The 18,203-nt window shown below is 36.9% G+C and overlaps 1 protein-coding gene across 2 annotated transcripts in view; it reads right to left on the bottom strand.

The window, feature by feature from the left end:
• Positions 1 to 5,913: 5,913 nt before the first annotated feature.
• The window catches only part of CTNNA2 (catenin alpha 2), a 1,447,481-nt gene continuing 1,435,191 nt past the window's right edge, over positions 5,914 to 18,203 (bottom strand). For both annotated transcript variants that reach the window (XM_031957116.1, XM_031957117.1), the window contains one exon: positions 5,914 to 7,140. In XM_031957116.1, the coding sequence (XP_031812976.1) occupies positions 6,853 to 7,140 (288 nt within the window). In that variant the 3' untranslated portion in view covers positions 5,914 to 6,852. The remainder of the gene's footprint in view (positions 7,141 to 18,203) is intronic.

Genomic DNA, 18,203 nt, shown 5'->3' with positions numbered 1-18,203 from the left:
GGGAGAAGTCACTTGGGTGATATGAAGAACATCTATTCCCTTGAGCTATGCCAGAATGGAGTTAACCTCTCAGTCTCTCATCCCTGAGTTAATTGTATTAATTATGTTCCCTCTGGGGATATTTGGAATCACAGGTTAAAATGAATCATCAGTTTTATGGGTTGGGTATGAGTTCCCTGTCCCCTGCCATTTGAAAATGAGACAAGAGAACTTTGGAACATGGAAAGGAAATTGAGTGAAGAGAAAATTATTTCTCAAAATGGACCTCGGATGCCTCAAGGAAAGTTCTTGATTCATAGAAATTAACCCCAAGACACATAGGGGATTCTCTTGTGATATCTACCTTGTGTCCTCATTAGCCAAGAATGCCACCAAGCCTCCTGGGAGCAATGGAAAGAAACATGACTCTGGAATAAAAGGACTAAGGCTTGAATTCCACCTCAAACACTTTGCCACATCTTAAGCAGGTCATTTAAACTCTGAGTCTGTTTCCCCATGTGACAATCAAGAGGACTGAGCTAGATGGCCTCTCACATCCTATCTAGCTCTAATTCTGAAGTTCTCTGGCCTATTTTCAAGTTCCAGTTTTGCTACAGTGTGATGTTGGTTCTTTTTTCTCTCAGTATTTTTATTCAAATTGAAATGAAGGGATCCAAGTAGTTGATCTCTAGGATGTCTGCCAGCACTAAATGTCCAATCCTATGATTGCTGCAGGGGGCAGCCAGGTGGCACAATGGATAGAGTGCCAGGCCTGATGTCAAATCCAGCCTCAGACACTTATTTGCCTCAGTTTCTTCATCTGTAAAAATGAGCTGGAGAAGGAAATGATAAACCACTTCAGCACCTTTGTCAAGAAAACCCTTAAAAGGGGTTATAAAGAATTAGAAATAATCAAAAATGATTAAATAACAACCACATGATCCCTATTAGGTCTCAGGTCCTTTAAAGCTGGATCCATCAATATACTAAAATGCATCCATCCAGTTATGATTTTTGTTTTTTCACTTTCTCCATTAGCAGTTTAATGGGCATATGTATTGTTCTTGAAAGAGAAAGTCTGCTGTAAGTTTATATGTATGTATGTATCTCTTGAAAGTTTGCAAACTGCTTTACATAAATTCTGTAATCTAATTCTCACACCAACAATGTGAGGCAACTACTCACTGTGAATATGACTTTTTTTTTAAACAGATAAAGGCATTGAGACTCAGAGGTAAACAAAACTTGCCTAGGATCAGAATTTATCAGCATCTGAGGAAGGATTTCAATGCAAATGTAAGAAGTCCCAGATTTTCAGAGGGTAATATAGTTTGAATGAGAAACAACTCCCAAAAACCATCTACTCCCCAAACCTCATTTTACAGAGGGGGAAATTAAAATCCAATGGGTGTCCAAGTCCATTAACCAGTCCTAGTTCATATAGATAATAAGGAGCAGGATCAGAATTCAAATTCAGATGCTCTGGCTCCAAACAGAGCTCTTTGCCCATTTTCTCTTGTACCCTACTCTCTTCTCAATTAAAATCCTGGATTTGACACTTGGCAGCAATGTGACCTTTGCCTAATCCTACAACCTTGCCAAGCATCATTTCCTCATCAAAAAATGGCAGCCATCACAGCTATATGATGTATCTCACAGGGTTGCTGCGAGGACATTGTATCCTTCTAGTTATAATATGAATTACAGAAGTGTTGGGAGGAACCTCAGTGGCTAACTATGGTAGTACATCGTATAAAGAGAACAATTTAGTCAAATGGTGTGGTTTTGTATACTTCCACTACTCCTTTTCACCTTTGTAATCGAGACAAGTGATTGCTCTTTCTGGATTTCTGTTAACTCAACTGTCTCATGAGGGGGTTGCCCCTGATGCCCTCTGCTGCCATTTGCATTGCTACAACTATAATCTTCTGATTATGTTGCTTGTATACCCCCAAAAAATTTACCCTAGCACATCTTTCAAGTGGCAATCCCCAGATTTGCTATAAATCCTCCACAGTAGAGAACCTTCAATATCCCTAGACTGCCCATTCCTGTTTTGAAGCCACCTCATCATTACAATATTTTGATGGACATCAAGCTGTAATTTGTTTCATTTCAATTATTGTTATTCAGTCATCTGTTGTGCCCAGCTTTTCATGACTCCATTTGGGGTTTTGTTTGTGAAGATACTGAGGTAGTTTGCCATTTCCTTCTCTAGTTCATTTTACAAAGGTGGAAACTGAAGCAAAGGGGTTAAATGACTTGACCAGGACTATATAACCTGAAGCTAGATTTGAACTTAGGTCCTCCTGACTCCAGGCCCTGAATGCTCTCCATTATGCCACATGATTGTCCCCTTCATTTCAACAGGAGTTGAATTTCTATGATTGCCATTGCTGCTGTTATGGATAGTTAATTTGTTTTTCCCCAGCAGGGTGTTCTCTTTGAAGCTGAATTGCATTTTCCACTTCATCATGGCCCTGAAGAGGATCTATTCTAGGTCAAAATGGAAAACAAACCAGCATATTTTGGTCATTGAAACCTTTCCAAGTCGTCTCTTTCCCCAACACATCTTTTTTTTTTTTTTTTTCCTTGCTTTGTGCCCCTTTTCCCTGAACACAATAACTCCAGATATTCAAGTTTCCTGAAATGTGATCATCTCATAGACTGTCAGTGGTTAGACTGCAGTGTTCTTTGCCTGCAGTCAGGAACACCTGAGTTCAAATCTAGCCTTAGATACTTACTAGCTTTGTGACCCTGACTGAGTCACTCGACTTCTCTGCCCCAGTTTCTTCATTTCTAAAACTTGTATAATAAAATCACTTACCTTTCAGGGTTGTTGTAAGGATCAAATGAAGTATTTGTAAAGCATTTAGCATAGTGTTAGGCATATAAATGCTACTTAAATATTACTTGTTTTTATTATCATCTGAGAGCAAGTACTATTTCCTTTTGTTCCTGTTTCCACAGTCACTAGCATGGCATCTGCTAGACAATAGACACATTAAGAAATGCTCGCTGCATTGAATTGAATCATAAGATTTTTGATATAGAGCTTATTAGGACCTTATTTATCAGTTCGACAGGTCCCTTCTTTTATAAGTATGAAAAATGAGCTTCAATCCAGCAACTACTATTGTCCAGCAAGAATCATTCTGTCTTCTAGGTCTTCTTTGTCACTCCCTACCCTTTATAAAATTGGTGTAGGTGGTGGTTTGGAGGGGAGAAGAAAATCTAATGCCAATGGATCCCTTCACAGAAGAATGAATTTTTAATATAATAAAGTGTAGAGGATTAGAAATCAATTATTTAAAATATTATTAAACACACACATGTATACATACACACACTCATTGGCCCTAGGTTAAAAACTTCTGGTCTAAAAGGCCTAAGATTCCTTCCAGGCTTAAGCTTGTTTGATTATGTGTTTTCTTCCACTCTGTCCTATGAATCAAAATGTCTCTGCCCTGTGTCACACTCTCTCCTCAGCATCCTGCTTTATGCTATCAGAGCCCACTACTGGGATAGATCCATGTTGAAGTGTGACTGATGATGCATTAATATGTGAGAAAAATGTTTCTAATTTGCTAAGGTCTTCCTGGAGGCACCGAAGGGTGTTGACAAACAAGGAGACTTTCAGGATGACAAACCTGAAGAAAGATATGTTTGGGCAGGAGCCTTTTTATGATTCCAAGAGATTGGGATATGAGTAATTTGTAGTAATAAAATGTTGCCTTAGAAGGTTGTAGCAATGGGGCCCAGCCAAAAACAAAAGGTAACTATAAGGACAGGATTCCGTTAGAAAGTCCCATGTGAAAAGGCTTAAATTGAAGACTTAAAGGATAACAAAGAGGGAAAGATGCCATTTATTGTCCCACAGTAATACTAATTTTTCTTCCCTCTATGATATAACTAAGTACTACTACCTGGGATCAGGCCCTGACAGTATCTGGCAGTACTCATCTTATAATAAAATCAATCATGCCATGAAGATATTTGCCTACTTTTCCTATACAGATTGGTTGGGGATGTAAGAGAGTAAGTAGATTTATTACAAAAAAGATAACTTTGAGATGTTATAACCTGAGAGCAGAGCTGTAACTAGGGTGAGGAAACTGGGCCATTTCCCTAGAGCACCAAATTTAGAAAGTTCCTTATTTAGAGGGAAATGACAAATGATTGTAGAACTTCAATCATGCACCAACACCTAGGTGGCAAATAACAACTAATTCAAGTAAGTAGCTACCAGGTGACACAAGAATCAGCTCCTTTCCTTCATGGCTTTGATTTCCATCCTTTTCCCTCATCCCACCTGTGGTTATGTTTTAAGTTTGCTGGCTTGGAACAGTTTGGATTTCTGCTTCCTGATGAGAACCCATATTGGTAAGGTTTGGATAGATTCAGCATTATATGTGATTGTTCATAAAATGAAATTCTAGCTTTGGATAAAATCTGAAAATGAATGGAAAACAAAATTAAAATTGTCCATTTTTTCTCACAAGTGAATGTGACATGCTATGGATTCTACAAAAGGCACTCTTCATAGCCCCCTGATTGTAGAAAAGCATTTAAGTTTGTTATACTGAAAGGTGTGTGACATAGTGGAGGATAAATTTGATTCAGAGTCAGAGTTCAAAGATCTGCTAATTACTAGCTATGTGATGTTGGGGTTTTATAAGTGGCCCTTTCAGGGCCCTGGAGACACAGAGGTCTGGAATTTAAGGATCTTAAAAGTAACTTCCTCTCTTTATATTCTCAATTAGCATATTTTTTTAAGAACAAAAACTTAAGTCCTTAAGGTTTAAAAAGTCTGTGAAAGAAGCAATGAAACTATCAGGATCCCAATTTTAGTAGTAAGGAAACAAGTAAAGATTTTGTTGTAGATTAAATAAAAAAGAAAATTACTATTTAATTGAAAGTCTCGTAGTGGGAAATAAAGATAATTTAAAAATAAGGTATGGCTGTTAGGAAGAAGCTGGCTGACCAAATGAACATGGAAGGAATCTCTATTGTCTTGAATGGTTCCAATGAAATTGTGAAAGATTCTCAAAGGAGCCATATTTAGCATATTAGAGAAAGAAATTAGTGATTTCCTGAGCCTTCCCTAATTTAGACTGACTCAGAAATATTCCTGATTTGGAAGGATGGAAGGTCAGACTTACATCACCTTATATACCAGTTGGCAATCAATTGTAGCTTGTCTTGGTATTCGGACATCATTACCTTCAGATAGTCTCAAAGATTCCAAGGAAAATTTCCGGAGATAGTTTTGAGGGGGTGAGCAAAGAAAAAAAGTATATTCCTCAAACTTTTAATTAAGGTTGGGTTGATTTACAACAAGTCTCCTGGCTTAATGAAAAGGATTGTTCCAGAATATTAATAATATCTGGGAAGGGATGCTACAGATAATTAATGGTCAATGTACTGATATTTCTAGTCATCTCTAGGAAGTGTTGGATTCCTTTTACTTTAAAAAATACTTATTTTTAAATACTCTTTTTTTAGACACAGGATGCAAATATAAAAGTCAGATGATTCTTGTTCTTAGGGAGTTTCTATTCCAATGAGGCAAATACATTTAGCCTGCCAGTCAGTGAAATAGATAGTGTTGAAGCTGAAAAGACCTAAGTTCAAATACTGCCTCTAAATCTCCATTAGCTTTATCACTTGGGACAAATCCGATGCTCTCTTTTAGAATTTATTTGTATAACGGAGATGAAAATGGCACCACCTCATAAGATTTTTTGGTGAAGATTAAAGGGAATATTTTATGTAAAGTGTATTTACAAACTTTAAGTTGCTATTTTATCAGCCAGGAATCAAACTAGAACCACTCGTTTCTGGATCTAGTTTTTCCCTCTTTACTTCCCACACTCAAGAAACTGCCACCCATGAACACGTCCTTAGGTACAAATAACAAAGCATCACACAAACTTACAGGTTAAATGAGTTTATTTAGAGTTAGTGGATACAATGGTATAGTAGATACCAGCACTCCAAGCTACACCTATAGATTTGCCTCTAGACTGTCACACATTTTCAAATTTCCATAGTTCTAAACATTCCACCATCGGGCCTTCTATTTCTAGCAAAAAATAAAATCATAACCAAAATTGCAAAGGCCAGCCACCATATTGTGCTTCAAATGCTGCTATCAGAATTTCAATTGGCAAAAGTCAATTGCAGTTTTTGTCAGTGAATGGGAATAATTTATCACATGAGCAAGAGTCATAGCAGGACTAGAAGATAAAGAACAAAATATGAATTAAAAGAAGCACTTGAAGCTGGATTATTTAGGTTCCCCTATGTTAAAAATTCACATACTATCATGAAGATATGACCTCAAAATTAACTCGTTTGATCCGTGGGCCACACACGTAAGCATATTGGCTAGTACATTTGTTTTTTGCACTGAAACAGAAGCAATACAAGTTTAATTTTCTACCATCACCCCCACCACCCCCAACCCCAGCCTTTTCACTTAGCAATATACCTGCCAACCTAATGTTTCTTGCATGCATAAAGTTTGGCTTTGAGAGATCAAAATTTGTCTTCCCCCTCCCTCCCCTTCCCTTACACTTTAAAATGTGAATTCTTTGGCCAATTCTACGTAGACATTTCAAGAGTAGCTTCCTATCAGCTTGGGACAAGATGGCCTTGTCCGTTCACGTTTCCCATTAGTTGATTTTATTCAGTTGGGTCTGATCTCATGTCACATGCAAACTGATACTGGTTCATTAACTTTTCCCCATGCCAGAGGCACATAAGTCGGCAGGTACATATACAAAAAGGATCTAGAAACAAAACAAAATGAAAAAGAAAACAAAAGAAAACCTTTTTTTTTCCCTTTCTTTCTTGGTAAAGCCTAGTGTCCTAAAAGGAATCCATTGCTTTAAATTCACTTAACGCCTGTACAGGAGAAATGTGTTTCTTCTGAGAGCCTCGTCTAACTCTTGTCTGGTATTCTTCTGGTTTTTCTCGCTTCACTAAGGGCTTTTTCTCAGGAGCTTTCATCTTCCATGACACTACAGGGGAGTTCACAGCAGCTGTCCCGTAGACCTTCTGGTATTTGGTGGAGGCCACGTAGGAGGCTTTCACAGTGAGAACCACAGCATTCATCAAGTTCTTGGCCGCCTGGATGAGGGATGTGGCACTATCCAGCTAGAGGAAGGGACAAGAGAATGGAATATAAAGGGTTATCCAAAGTCAAACATCCAGAAGGGGGCTGATGCATTTCTGCCATTAAGGAGCAGAGAAGGCAACCCACTTTTGCCAAAAGAGGAGCTTATGATTGGAAGAAACAGAACAATAATGAAGGAAAGGCTGCCCACCTCTATCATTCCCCCACCCTCCAATACTTTTCAGCCCTCAGTGTATTGAGACTGTAAAAAGGAAGCATTTTAACTGTCTTTAATAGATCCAAATATTAACTGGCTAACAAAGCTCCCCCTTTTGAGCTTATAAAAGTTTCATACTGATACAAGATTTGGCTATCAGGACTCTTGAAGTGTTTCTGTTCTCACTGATACAGGGACCATATCAAAAGCACCATTAGTACTTAGTAGAAGCTGAAAAGTCATTTTAAACAGTTGAGTTTTATATCCATGCAAGTGATTGCTAATAGATAAAAGGAGATTTGTAGAAACACACTTACTAGCTTAGATATGGAGGCAGAGTAGACCTGAGAGTAAATAATGACATATGGCTATAGGTTCTCTAGTTTTAACCATAGAAAATGATCTGAACAAGTCTTGAGTCCCTCATTTGGACAAAAAACATGAACACAAAGCAAAGCAAAACAAAATAAAATAAAAAGCTAACCGTGGCAAACTGCCATTGGCAAGTTATAATCAGTGTGACCATAGACTGGATTATCATTGAGGTTCCCATTAAAAACCATTAATTTACTGATTCAGTTTATGGACTCTGACTATGGAGTCACTATTCTGATTCTTCTCTTTTCTCTCCATATTCCCTTTGGGTAATAGCAGTTCTTGGGTGCTTAAATATCTTCTCTATGCAGATGGTTTCCAGATTTATATATCCAATCCAAGTCTTTCTTTTGAACTTCAATCTTAAATGCCCAACTGCCTTTGGAGAATTTAAAACGGATGTCTATAATCAGTTCATATTCAACATGTCCAAGACAGAATTCATTATCTTTTCTTCCCATCTCCACCCATCTTTTGTATTACTGTGCTACTATTGTGGACACCAACATTGTTCTTGTTACAGAGTTTAAGAATCCCCTTTGGAGTCACCTTAAACTTGAGATACATCCCAACAGTAGGCAAGTCTTATGGTCTCTCCCCCTGCCCCCCCCCCCACCATTGCAATATACTCCTTTTTCTCTTCACAGGAAGCAGTCTAGTTTGGAGTTTTAATACTTCTTAATTAGGTAATTGTAATAGCCCTATAATTGTTTTTCATGCTTCACATCTCTCTTAACCATCTATCTTACAAATACTCACAGGAGTTCTTTTCCTAAAGTGGATGTCCATGTAATGTCTTTAGCCTACAAACTCCAATTGTAAAGGGCTGAAATTTTTGAGTCAATGCACTGAGGTCAGACAACCAAGCACTTAAGGCTAATTACCGATTGGATAAGACTCTATAAGCATATGCTTGGAAAATGACCCTTTCCACTATTCTATGCTGGCTCGATAATTAGTGTATACAGAAAGTTGTAGGAGGGATTAGGAGGTAGAGTAAGATTAGCCAGGGCACTTTGGCAGTAGATGAGGAAGAAGGAGGTCGTGGAGATTCTGTGTCCATCCAATTCGCTTCTACCTTTAAAGACCAAGAATAAAGACTGAGGAATTTTGCTTATCCTGACTGTGGCTGATTCTAAGGCCTCCGGGGTGCTAACTCGGTCTTCACATCCAATGGCTTCCATTATGTCAAAAATCAAATACAACCTTTTGTCAGACCATTTAAATCTCTTTGCAGCCTACTTCCCCTCTCTTTTCACTGCGTGGTTTAGGCTATATTAGTCACCATGGCTAATTCCGAGACATGATATACCATCTCTCATCTCCATCCCTTTCCATGCCTAAAATTAACATCAACCTCTAAGAATCTATAGTTCATCTAGGATTTGGTTCATATATCACCTTTTTCATGATTATTTTCTCCCCACCTCCCTGTCCCTCACCAATTGTTAGGACCTTCTCCTCCAAAACTGATTTATAGGGAGTTTCCTATTCCTATTCCTATTCCTATTCCTATTCCTATTCCTATTCCTAAGAGATAGAAAATGTACATGTACTGAACTAGAAAACTATTAATCACCATGCTAAACTAGATAACCATCGTCTTATCCATTCCACTGAGATAGCACCTTGTAACAATCCTTGTTTCAAGTACAGAGTTCTGGCCCATAACAAGAAAATACTGTTTGGTTCATAACCTGGCCCTGACATAAATTTCCAACCTTATTATCTATCATTATTCTTCCCTACACACTATCCAGGCTAGTAAAATGGGACTAACATCTGTTTCTCATATACGGAACTCATTTTTCCATCTATGTGCCTATGAAGTGCCAAGTTGCAATGTATTCCCACCTGACCTTTGACTTGTCATAATCCCATAAGTAAATTTCAAGTATTTCCTGATCTCTGAATTCCTATCATGTATTTACTATTTACTCTGTCTACATTTCATATCTATCTATCTATCTATCTATATATATATATTCATTCTTTACATTCTTGGACATTCATACATTATCTCCCTTGACAATGTGAGTTTCTTGAGAGCAGAGATTGTTCTGTTCCCCAGGAATCCCTAGGAAAGTGCCTGACATATATTAAGCACTTAAAAATCCTTCATGATTGAATTATGCTCATTAAGTTCAATCCTCCCACCAATTTGGGATGTAAAGCCAGATCAGTGCATCAAAGTGGTGACTTTTGTGTGAGTCTGACACTTCTCTTTCCTACCATGTATTTTGAAATAAGCGAACCTTCAAAATATAAGGATATTTAACCCTTCTTTCTCTTACTATGAGTCAGATACTCTTATGAGTGCTGATGATACAAAAAAAGCAAACAAGTCCCTGCTCTCAAAAAACTCACAGTGTAATTGTGTAGACAACATAAAAAACAAAGAAACCCCACAATATGTAAAATGAGATATGAATTAGATAAATTAGATGTGATATTTTACAGAGAGAAGGCATTAGCATTAAGGGAGATCATGGAAAGTCTCACCAGAAGGTACAATTCTAGCTGAGACTTGTAGAAAGCCAGGAGACAGAAAGAAGGAGGAAGGAAAAAGTTCTAGGTATGGGGGACAGTCAATGAAAACTCTTGGAGTTTGACAAAGAATGTTGTAAATGAAGAATAGAAGATATAAAACAAACTAGAGAGCTGAGAGAAATACTGTAAATAAAGATTTGTATAAAATCAAGACCTTAAACCTATGTATCCTTGCATCCCAAGCTTGCTCTTGATTCCCTTTCCATCTCAACTCACTGCATTGCCTCTCCCGCTCATTGAGACCTAAACATTATATCAGGATATTCTACAAGAATAATTTCACCAAATGCTACAGCTGTCACAGGTCTGTGTCCAACTCTGCACTAACCATTCAACTATATACAAATTTACTTACATTCCTAGAAATATACACATTTTTACATTAAGTCTGGAATGCTCAAGTCATAAGTCTAAACTGGCTTCTAAGGATTACTAAGTAGAGACAATACTCCATTATGCATAATGACAGGAAAAGCAGTCAATTGTAAGTCTATAAATCATCTCCCAAAGCTAATATGTCAACACATTTCTAAGTTTTCCCTCACCCCTTCCCATCATGCTTTCAGTAAAGTACATGGCCAAGTCCCTGACTGGATAGACTTGGATTTCATTTTCTCTTATTTCTTCAAAGTGACATCCTGGTAACAATCAAAAGACAAATAACTGAAAAGAGGGCTTCCTCAAGGTCAGAATTTTGCATCAATTATTTATCCTGGCCCTATAGCCATGAGTTCAAACTTATGTAGGGTTTTTTGCATTTCGTTTCTTATTATCAAAAGCGAAATTTTAATTTGTGAAGTTCATCCATTGTGTTGAACATATTCCTCTTTGTGAGTCTTATTGATAGGTACAAAATAACTTGATTAAGGCAGGTGGTGTTTTTATTTGCTCTTTTTTTTGTGTGTGTGGTGACTGTTTCTCAAAGCAGCAGAATTTTTAAAAAAAGAACCAACTATATTTTAAGCATTATGCTAAGAGGAGGAAATAACTAAAAATCCAGAAGTAAGATGAACCCTATGCTCAAGGAGCTTAGACTATTCTGAGGAAAAATAACATGTATACAGTAGCTATGATTTAAGAAGGGTATCGTCATTTGTAAAGCCCCCCAAATAATGAGCGGAGTCAATGATTAATTGATTGGCACATATTTCCCATTAGCAATGACCAGGTATGATTTACTGTCATTTATTACATGTATAAGTTTGGATCTTTTGAATCAAGCAATTACTCTAATACCAACTAAAGTAACTAAAAACTTCTTATATCCTGCTGCCTTTAATCTTATGAGAACATTTCTGAAAAATCAATCACTAATCAAAGGAATAGAAATTAAAAGCAAAGATACCTAGTTGATTTAGAAGGGGTAAAAGTCATTGGGTGAAATGAGATTATTCTAGACAGGAAGCATATGAGGAGTGGTTGAAGAATCTTTCAAACTTTGAGGAACTTAAGATAAAAACAAGTTAATTCTGAATTTGATGTTCCACAAGCAGGTTTGTTTTATGTGAGACACCTCCAGCCAATCTCCTCAGAAGAGATCATTTAGGGAAAAGGAGAGGTTCTCTGTCTTCTCCCCTCCAAACTCTCCTCTCCACTTCTCTTATTTAGTTAATGATCATGCAAATTTTGAAAGGTTGGAACACTTGGACTCCCCATCAGTATCCTAGCTTTGTTCTTGAATCAGCAGTTGGTAATGACAGTATTTAAATTGGAAGTATATTAAGGAATGACAAATCCAAAACTGTATAAGGACCTGGCAGATGTATTGCACCGTACTTAAAGGAAACATGATCAGTACCTCATGAAGAGGAGGAAAGGATTTCTGGATACATCTATGGGTTATTTCTTTGTCACATGTGCTTTGTAAATTGAGTCAAGTATGAGAGTTGCTTTGACAGCTGTCCTTACAATACTATTATACTAAATATTCTTTTCTATAACCTAATTAAATCTGGTTGGATAATTACTATCACCCTATAATTTGGGGGGTAAGGAGAGCTACAGGTGAATGCTTGTGAGCAATAGCATTATGAAGACACTTGAAACTCCTTAGTGATACCCCAAGAATCTGGTGAAAAAATAGCCAGCGAGGAATAGCCAGCATGCTTAATGAGTAGGGGTGAAAGAGGTTAGAATATTGCCTATAAACAGTATTACTCATGAAATCCAGAGAGTGAGATGCCAGACAGCTGAATAAGTTTGAATGGTAATATTGGGGAAAAACATTTTAATTACCATTTTTTGTTTTAAAATTTTAATACACTGATTTTTCTTATGAACGTGACAAATGGGTAATATATTTAGAAGAACTGCACATGTTTAACCTATTTTGGATTATTTGCTGCCTAGGGGAAGGGAGTGAGAGAAAGAGAAGGAGCACAATTTAGAATACAAGGTTCTGAAAGGGTGAAGGTTGAAAACTCTCTTTGCATGTATTTTAAAAATAAAAAAAACTTTTATAAAAAATAAAATTTTAATACAAAGAAAATTTACCCATAGAGGAATGACATGTCATTTAATGGATAGAGATTTGATTTTATAAAGAGGATGATCTGGATTCAAGTCTGGTCTCTGACACATAAAGATTGAATAGTCTTGGACAACTCAATCACTCAGTGACACTGGCAATTCTTGAAGATTAGAAAGTCTAGAAAAGATGCCAAACTATTTAAGTTTGACAACTTATATAGACAACTTTATTTGTTTTTAAATATGATTTTGAATTTTTTAAAAATCAAAATATTTTTTTTTTCAGATCATAGATATTGGAGCTGGAAGGGACAGAGGATGTTGAGTCAAATTATTCTTACTGATGAGGAAAAAGATACCGAAAAGGGGTAGTGACTTGTCAAGGGTAACATAATAATTATTAGAGGCAGGAATTGAACTCAGGTCCTACTATTTTTCCAAGGCTAGTGCTATACTTATTATGCCCACTAGTTATTTTCCCAAATGATCTCATGCGAGCATAATACTTTGCCTTGTCTTAAGATATACTCAGTTAACCAGTCCTCTGAAAAAATTCTTTGAAGAAAATTGAGACAGTGCAGAGTGAGTCATTCAGCCAGGAATATAATCCAACAAGCTTTACAGCATAGAGCCTGAGGGAACAAGGGTCTATAGAGCCAGAGCTGAGCCAATATGTAGCTTGACCATTGTGCTTCAATGGTTTCTAGAGATAATGACAACCAATTTGGAAAAAAAAAGATTCTAGATATGTTTGATGGATAAGTTGGAAGTAAGCCTGCAGACCTAGCCCAGGGACAGAATATGGTTGTCAAAAGGGACAAAAAACCCTCTTATTACACACTCTTGACCAGGAATCTATTCCAGTTGGCTCTGTAGACAATTGACACAAGGACTCAAAAGGCAAAGGAGCCTATCTGTAGAGCAGGAAACAGTGCTTAGATGCTAAATTGACTGCAGTATTTAGTGGTGCTGCCAGGTGGGGTCAGTTGAGATCAGGGAATATTGCTATCTCCATAAATCAAGAGAATGAGCACAAATAGGCCACTTGTGGAATTTATAGGCATGATTGGGCTCAATAAATTTATCAACACAAATATAGCAAACTTCCAGAAACCCATCAGTCTGACCAATTAAAATATATTTCATAGCAGAGTTTAGACAATGTCTACAATGATGCAAATCGAAAAAATAACAAAACCCTGAATGTTCCATAATGATAACGTCTTGTGTCAGTATGAAAGAAGGGATAAGAGCATATACTGTTTGTTGCAGAGGTAGAGGATTATTTAGTGTGGAATACCACATGTATGTGAGACAACAGATATGTACATCACTTTGGCTAACCTCCTCCCTTCCTTCATTCCTTCCTTCCTTCTTTCCACCCTTCTTTTCATCCTTCTTTCACACCTTTTTTTCCTTCCTTCCCTCCTTCCTTCCTTCCTTCCTTCCTTCCTTCTTTCTTTCCTTCCTTCTCTCCCTTTTTCTCTCACACCTTCCTCCCTCCCTCTCTCCCTTCCTTCCTTCCTTCTTTCCTTCCCTTCCTTCCTTCTTTCCTTCCCTTCCTTCCTTTCATCCTTCCTATCTTCCTTCTTTCTATCGTTCCTTCACACCTTCCTTTCTTTCTTGCTCCTTTTGTTCTTTTTCTTCCTTCTTCTTCACACCCTCCCGCTTTCCTTCCTCCCTTCTTCTTTCCTCCTTCCTCCTTCCTCCCTTCTTTCTGTCTCCCTCCTTTCTTCCTTCCTTCATTCCTTCTCTCTTCTTCCTCACACCCTCCCTCCCTCCCTCTTTCCATCTTCCCTCCCTCTTTCTCTCCTCTCTTCCTCCCTCTCTCCTTCCTCCTTCCCTTCTTTCTTCCTTCTTCCTTCCTCTCTCCCTCCCTCCATCCCTCCCATCTATCCTTTCTTCCTTCCTTCCTTCCTTCCTTTCCTTCCTTCCTTGCTTCCCTCTTTTTTTCTTTTCCTTCCTTCCTTTCTTTTACCTCAATAGGGAAGAGAAAAGGAAAATATTTGCAAATGAAGTTTATGTGGAAAAGGTAAACACACACAGACACAATCATAATAGCTGTATTGATAGATTATAAATAGGAAATAATTAACAGAAGAAAATCAAGATATGAGTCTGAAAAAGTTGCCTTTAGAAGATGGCATTTTAGTTGGGATTTAAAATAAGCTAGGAAAATCTGTAAGCAGAGAAACAATCCCACCCAATAGGTGGGATTATAAACTCCATGAGGGAAGAGATTATTTTTGCTTTTATATTCCCATTTTAGCACATCATCTGATATGTTGGGTACTCAATATGAATTGAATTGAAATTAATTGAGCCCTATCTAGGACTGTCTCCATCTGTTGAGTTTTTTTTTAAAAAGACATATCACTATACCCATTCACGTGACTGGCATTATGGGAAAAAAGCAAGCAATTCTTTTTTCTTAAGAGAAAAAGTTACACACACACGCGCATACATGCATGCACACACACATAAACACACACACATTCACACAATAGACTGAAACTGGTTTTCAGAAATCTTATTGGAAATTGTGTATAATATTCAATAACTAAAGCATTGATGATGGAATATGCTAAAGATGTCTTTTCCAATAATAAGTTTTGCCCAAATAAAATTAATATTCTTTCTTACATAAGGTTTTTCCTTATTCAACTAATGCCCCAAGTTACCTCCCACCTGTTTCTCTTAGTATCTCTCTCTGTGGGGGTCTGTCTCTTTCTCTCTAATTGGTCTTTCTCCTCTCTTAATTAGTTTGTATCCCTATGTTTATATGTTCTACTTCTTTCTCTTTGTAAAGGATAACAGATTTAGTTACTAGAAATCATCTCACCCATTTTACAGAAAATGAAATTGGGGTATTGAAAATTAATTCTCTAAGGATCATCTCACCCATTTTACAGAAAATGAAATTGGGGTACTGAAAGATTAAATTAATTCTCCAAGTTAAGAAAGAAAATATCTGAATCAGGTTTCAAAGAACATTCTGGCTACAAGTCCATCCAGTATTGTAAATACTCCAGAACTGGACTGCAAGGATGAATCCTTCAAATAAGCTATTCCATTTCATCTAAGTAGTACCTATTTGCCTGAAACAAAGTAAGTACACAATAGCTTTACTGTGTGGTAGTCCGACAATTAAAACTCTTAATTTTTTGAAGATATTTATTTTGACCCTTCTGTTCCTGCTAAACAATTGCTAAGAAAAAAAATCCTGTATGGTCTCTATTTTTGAAAGGACTTTTCTTTAAAAAAAAGTCATTTATTCATATTTTCTTAACTTCCCAATGCATTCAGTTCGAATCCTTTGTTTTTGGATTTTTATGTTTTTGCTACAAATTATATGTTGGAGAAGCTTTCAAGAACAGACATCAGATTTTTCTTCATATTTCGGTTGTGACTCTTTATGGCCTTTGATGGTCTCATGCTATCCTGTAACCGATTTTAGAAGTGTTGTTTCTGAGATATTCTCCTCCCCAATCTCCTGCAGCAAGGGTTGATTGCAAAGCAGATATGCTTAGAATACAGTTCATCTCCATCAGAGCAAATAATACCACCCTTTCATGTAGGGACATTTCTATGACCTAATCATGCCTCTTGAGCTCTCATGGCTCTCTCCATCTGTGATAATGAGGTTCAGTCAAAAAATCCATGTCTTATAAGGCTTGAAGGGAAGCATGGTAAAGTGAAGAAATCAGGAAGACCTGGGTCCCAGTCTTATGTTTGCCACATTCTAACTAGGTGGACCTGGATAAGACATGATTTCTTAATGACCCAAGAAATGCTCTAAGTTTTCAATGAACTGAATGCTCAGAAGCTAATATCAGCAGTTTGTTATTAATTCAGGTCAGTTTTTTTTAAGACGATATAAGTATAATGGATCAAACTTGAGAATGAATCTTCTGGTCCAATCTCTTCTCAGAAGTTGAACCAAAGTTGATGATTGAAGTTTATGGCATAGTAGAACATCAAATCAGATACCCTATTAAAACATTAAATATTTTAGAGGTATATAAATCTTGGCTATTATTTTTTATCTGTAGTAGTAGCAACAGCAGATTATAATGATGATGATAGATAAGGGAATCAAATAACAATTTATGTTCTGCCTATTACATGCCAAGTTTTAGGTGATTTGATGCTCACATAAATCCTGGAAGCTAAGATGATGTTGTTATTCTCATTTTTTCATTTTATACTTGAGAGAAACTGAGTCAAAAAAGTGAAGTGGTTTACTCAGATATACATAGCTAGTAAGCATCTGAGGTCAGATTTGAATTCAGTTCAATCTGATTTCAGGTTCAAACTGGTGCTGTCTAGTTCCTCCAAGCATGATAGTGTGCTGGCACTTGGAATATAGAAGCTTGGAGTTCAAATCTTGTTTCTGATGCTTTGCTTCTTCATGACTCCAGGCAAACTCCCCTCCAGTTTTTTTTTTCTTATCATTTTATTCAGATACTTTGCCTTGTGCTTCCCAAGAAGAAAATTAGCCAAAGTTGTTCTGAATTAATGGAGGACACTATATATGGCCTCTAAGAAGCACATGAAAGGCACTGGAGTTTATTGAACAGGTGAGTGACATGGTCTCAAATCTGCAATCGAGGAAAATCACTTTGATAGATATTTGGAAAATAGAATGGGAAGGCTAGTGGGAAGATATCTGTGATCAAGAGACAAATGAGAAGACTATTAAAATAGACAAGGCAGATATGACATGGGGCTGAATTGATCTTCTTGGCTGTGTGAGTCAAGAAAAAGGAATTACAATGGCAATAGTTATGGAGTTATAACAAGATTTAGTCACAGAGTTATGACAAGATTTAGAAAGAATAATGAGTGAAATCAGAACCCAACATTTCTTCCACAGATCAAAAATTCTAACAGTTCAAATGGACATTGTCTCCATGGGAAGTAATTAAGTAGTAAATTTTGATTCAGGAAGGTATTGGCTTAAAGAGCTGGATTATTCTTTTGCCTTGTATAAACTTGAAAACTTATTTGACTCCTTTCTAAATTTTAGGTTCATTAGATCAATAGACTTAGAATTGAAGGGTCCTTAGAGGTCAGAGTTTAGGCCTCATATTTTACAACTGAGGAAACCGGGGTACAAAGAAGTGATTTTTCCATGGTAAGTAACCCAGGCAGGAGTCAAAGTCAGGTCTTTTGGAATCCAAATTGAGAACTCTTAAAAGTATCAACAGATTACAAATCTAGAAATGAAGGAGATCTGAGCGTGCTCATCCTCTCATTTTACAAATGGGGAAATGGAGAACCAAAGAAATAGTGATTGTCAGGGAGTTTAAAAAGTGATAGTGAGTAGCAGAGCAAAAATTCACATTCAAGTCCTCAGAATTCAAAATCATTATTCTTCTCATTTCACACAGACTGCTTCTTCCAGTAATACCTTTAATGTATAGCTCACTAGGTTTGTTGAAGAACTCACATGCTATTATATATAGGAAGCTCTTGGTAAATTTTAAAGTG

Source organism: Sarcophilus harrisii, chromosome 2 (genome assembly GCF_902635505.1).
Source record: "Sarcophilus harrisii chromosome 2, mSarHar1.11, whole genome shotgun sequence".
NCBI lineage: Eukaryota > Metazoa > Chordata > Mammalia > Dasyuromorphia > Dasyuridae > Sarcophilus > Sarcophilus harrisii.
This window is presented reverse-complemented; position numbering and strand designations above follow the sequence as displayed.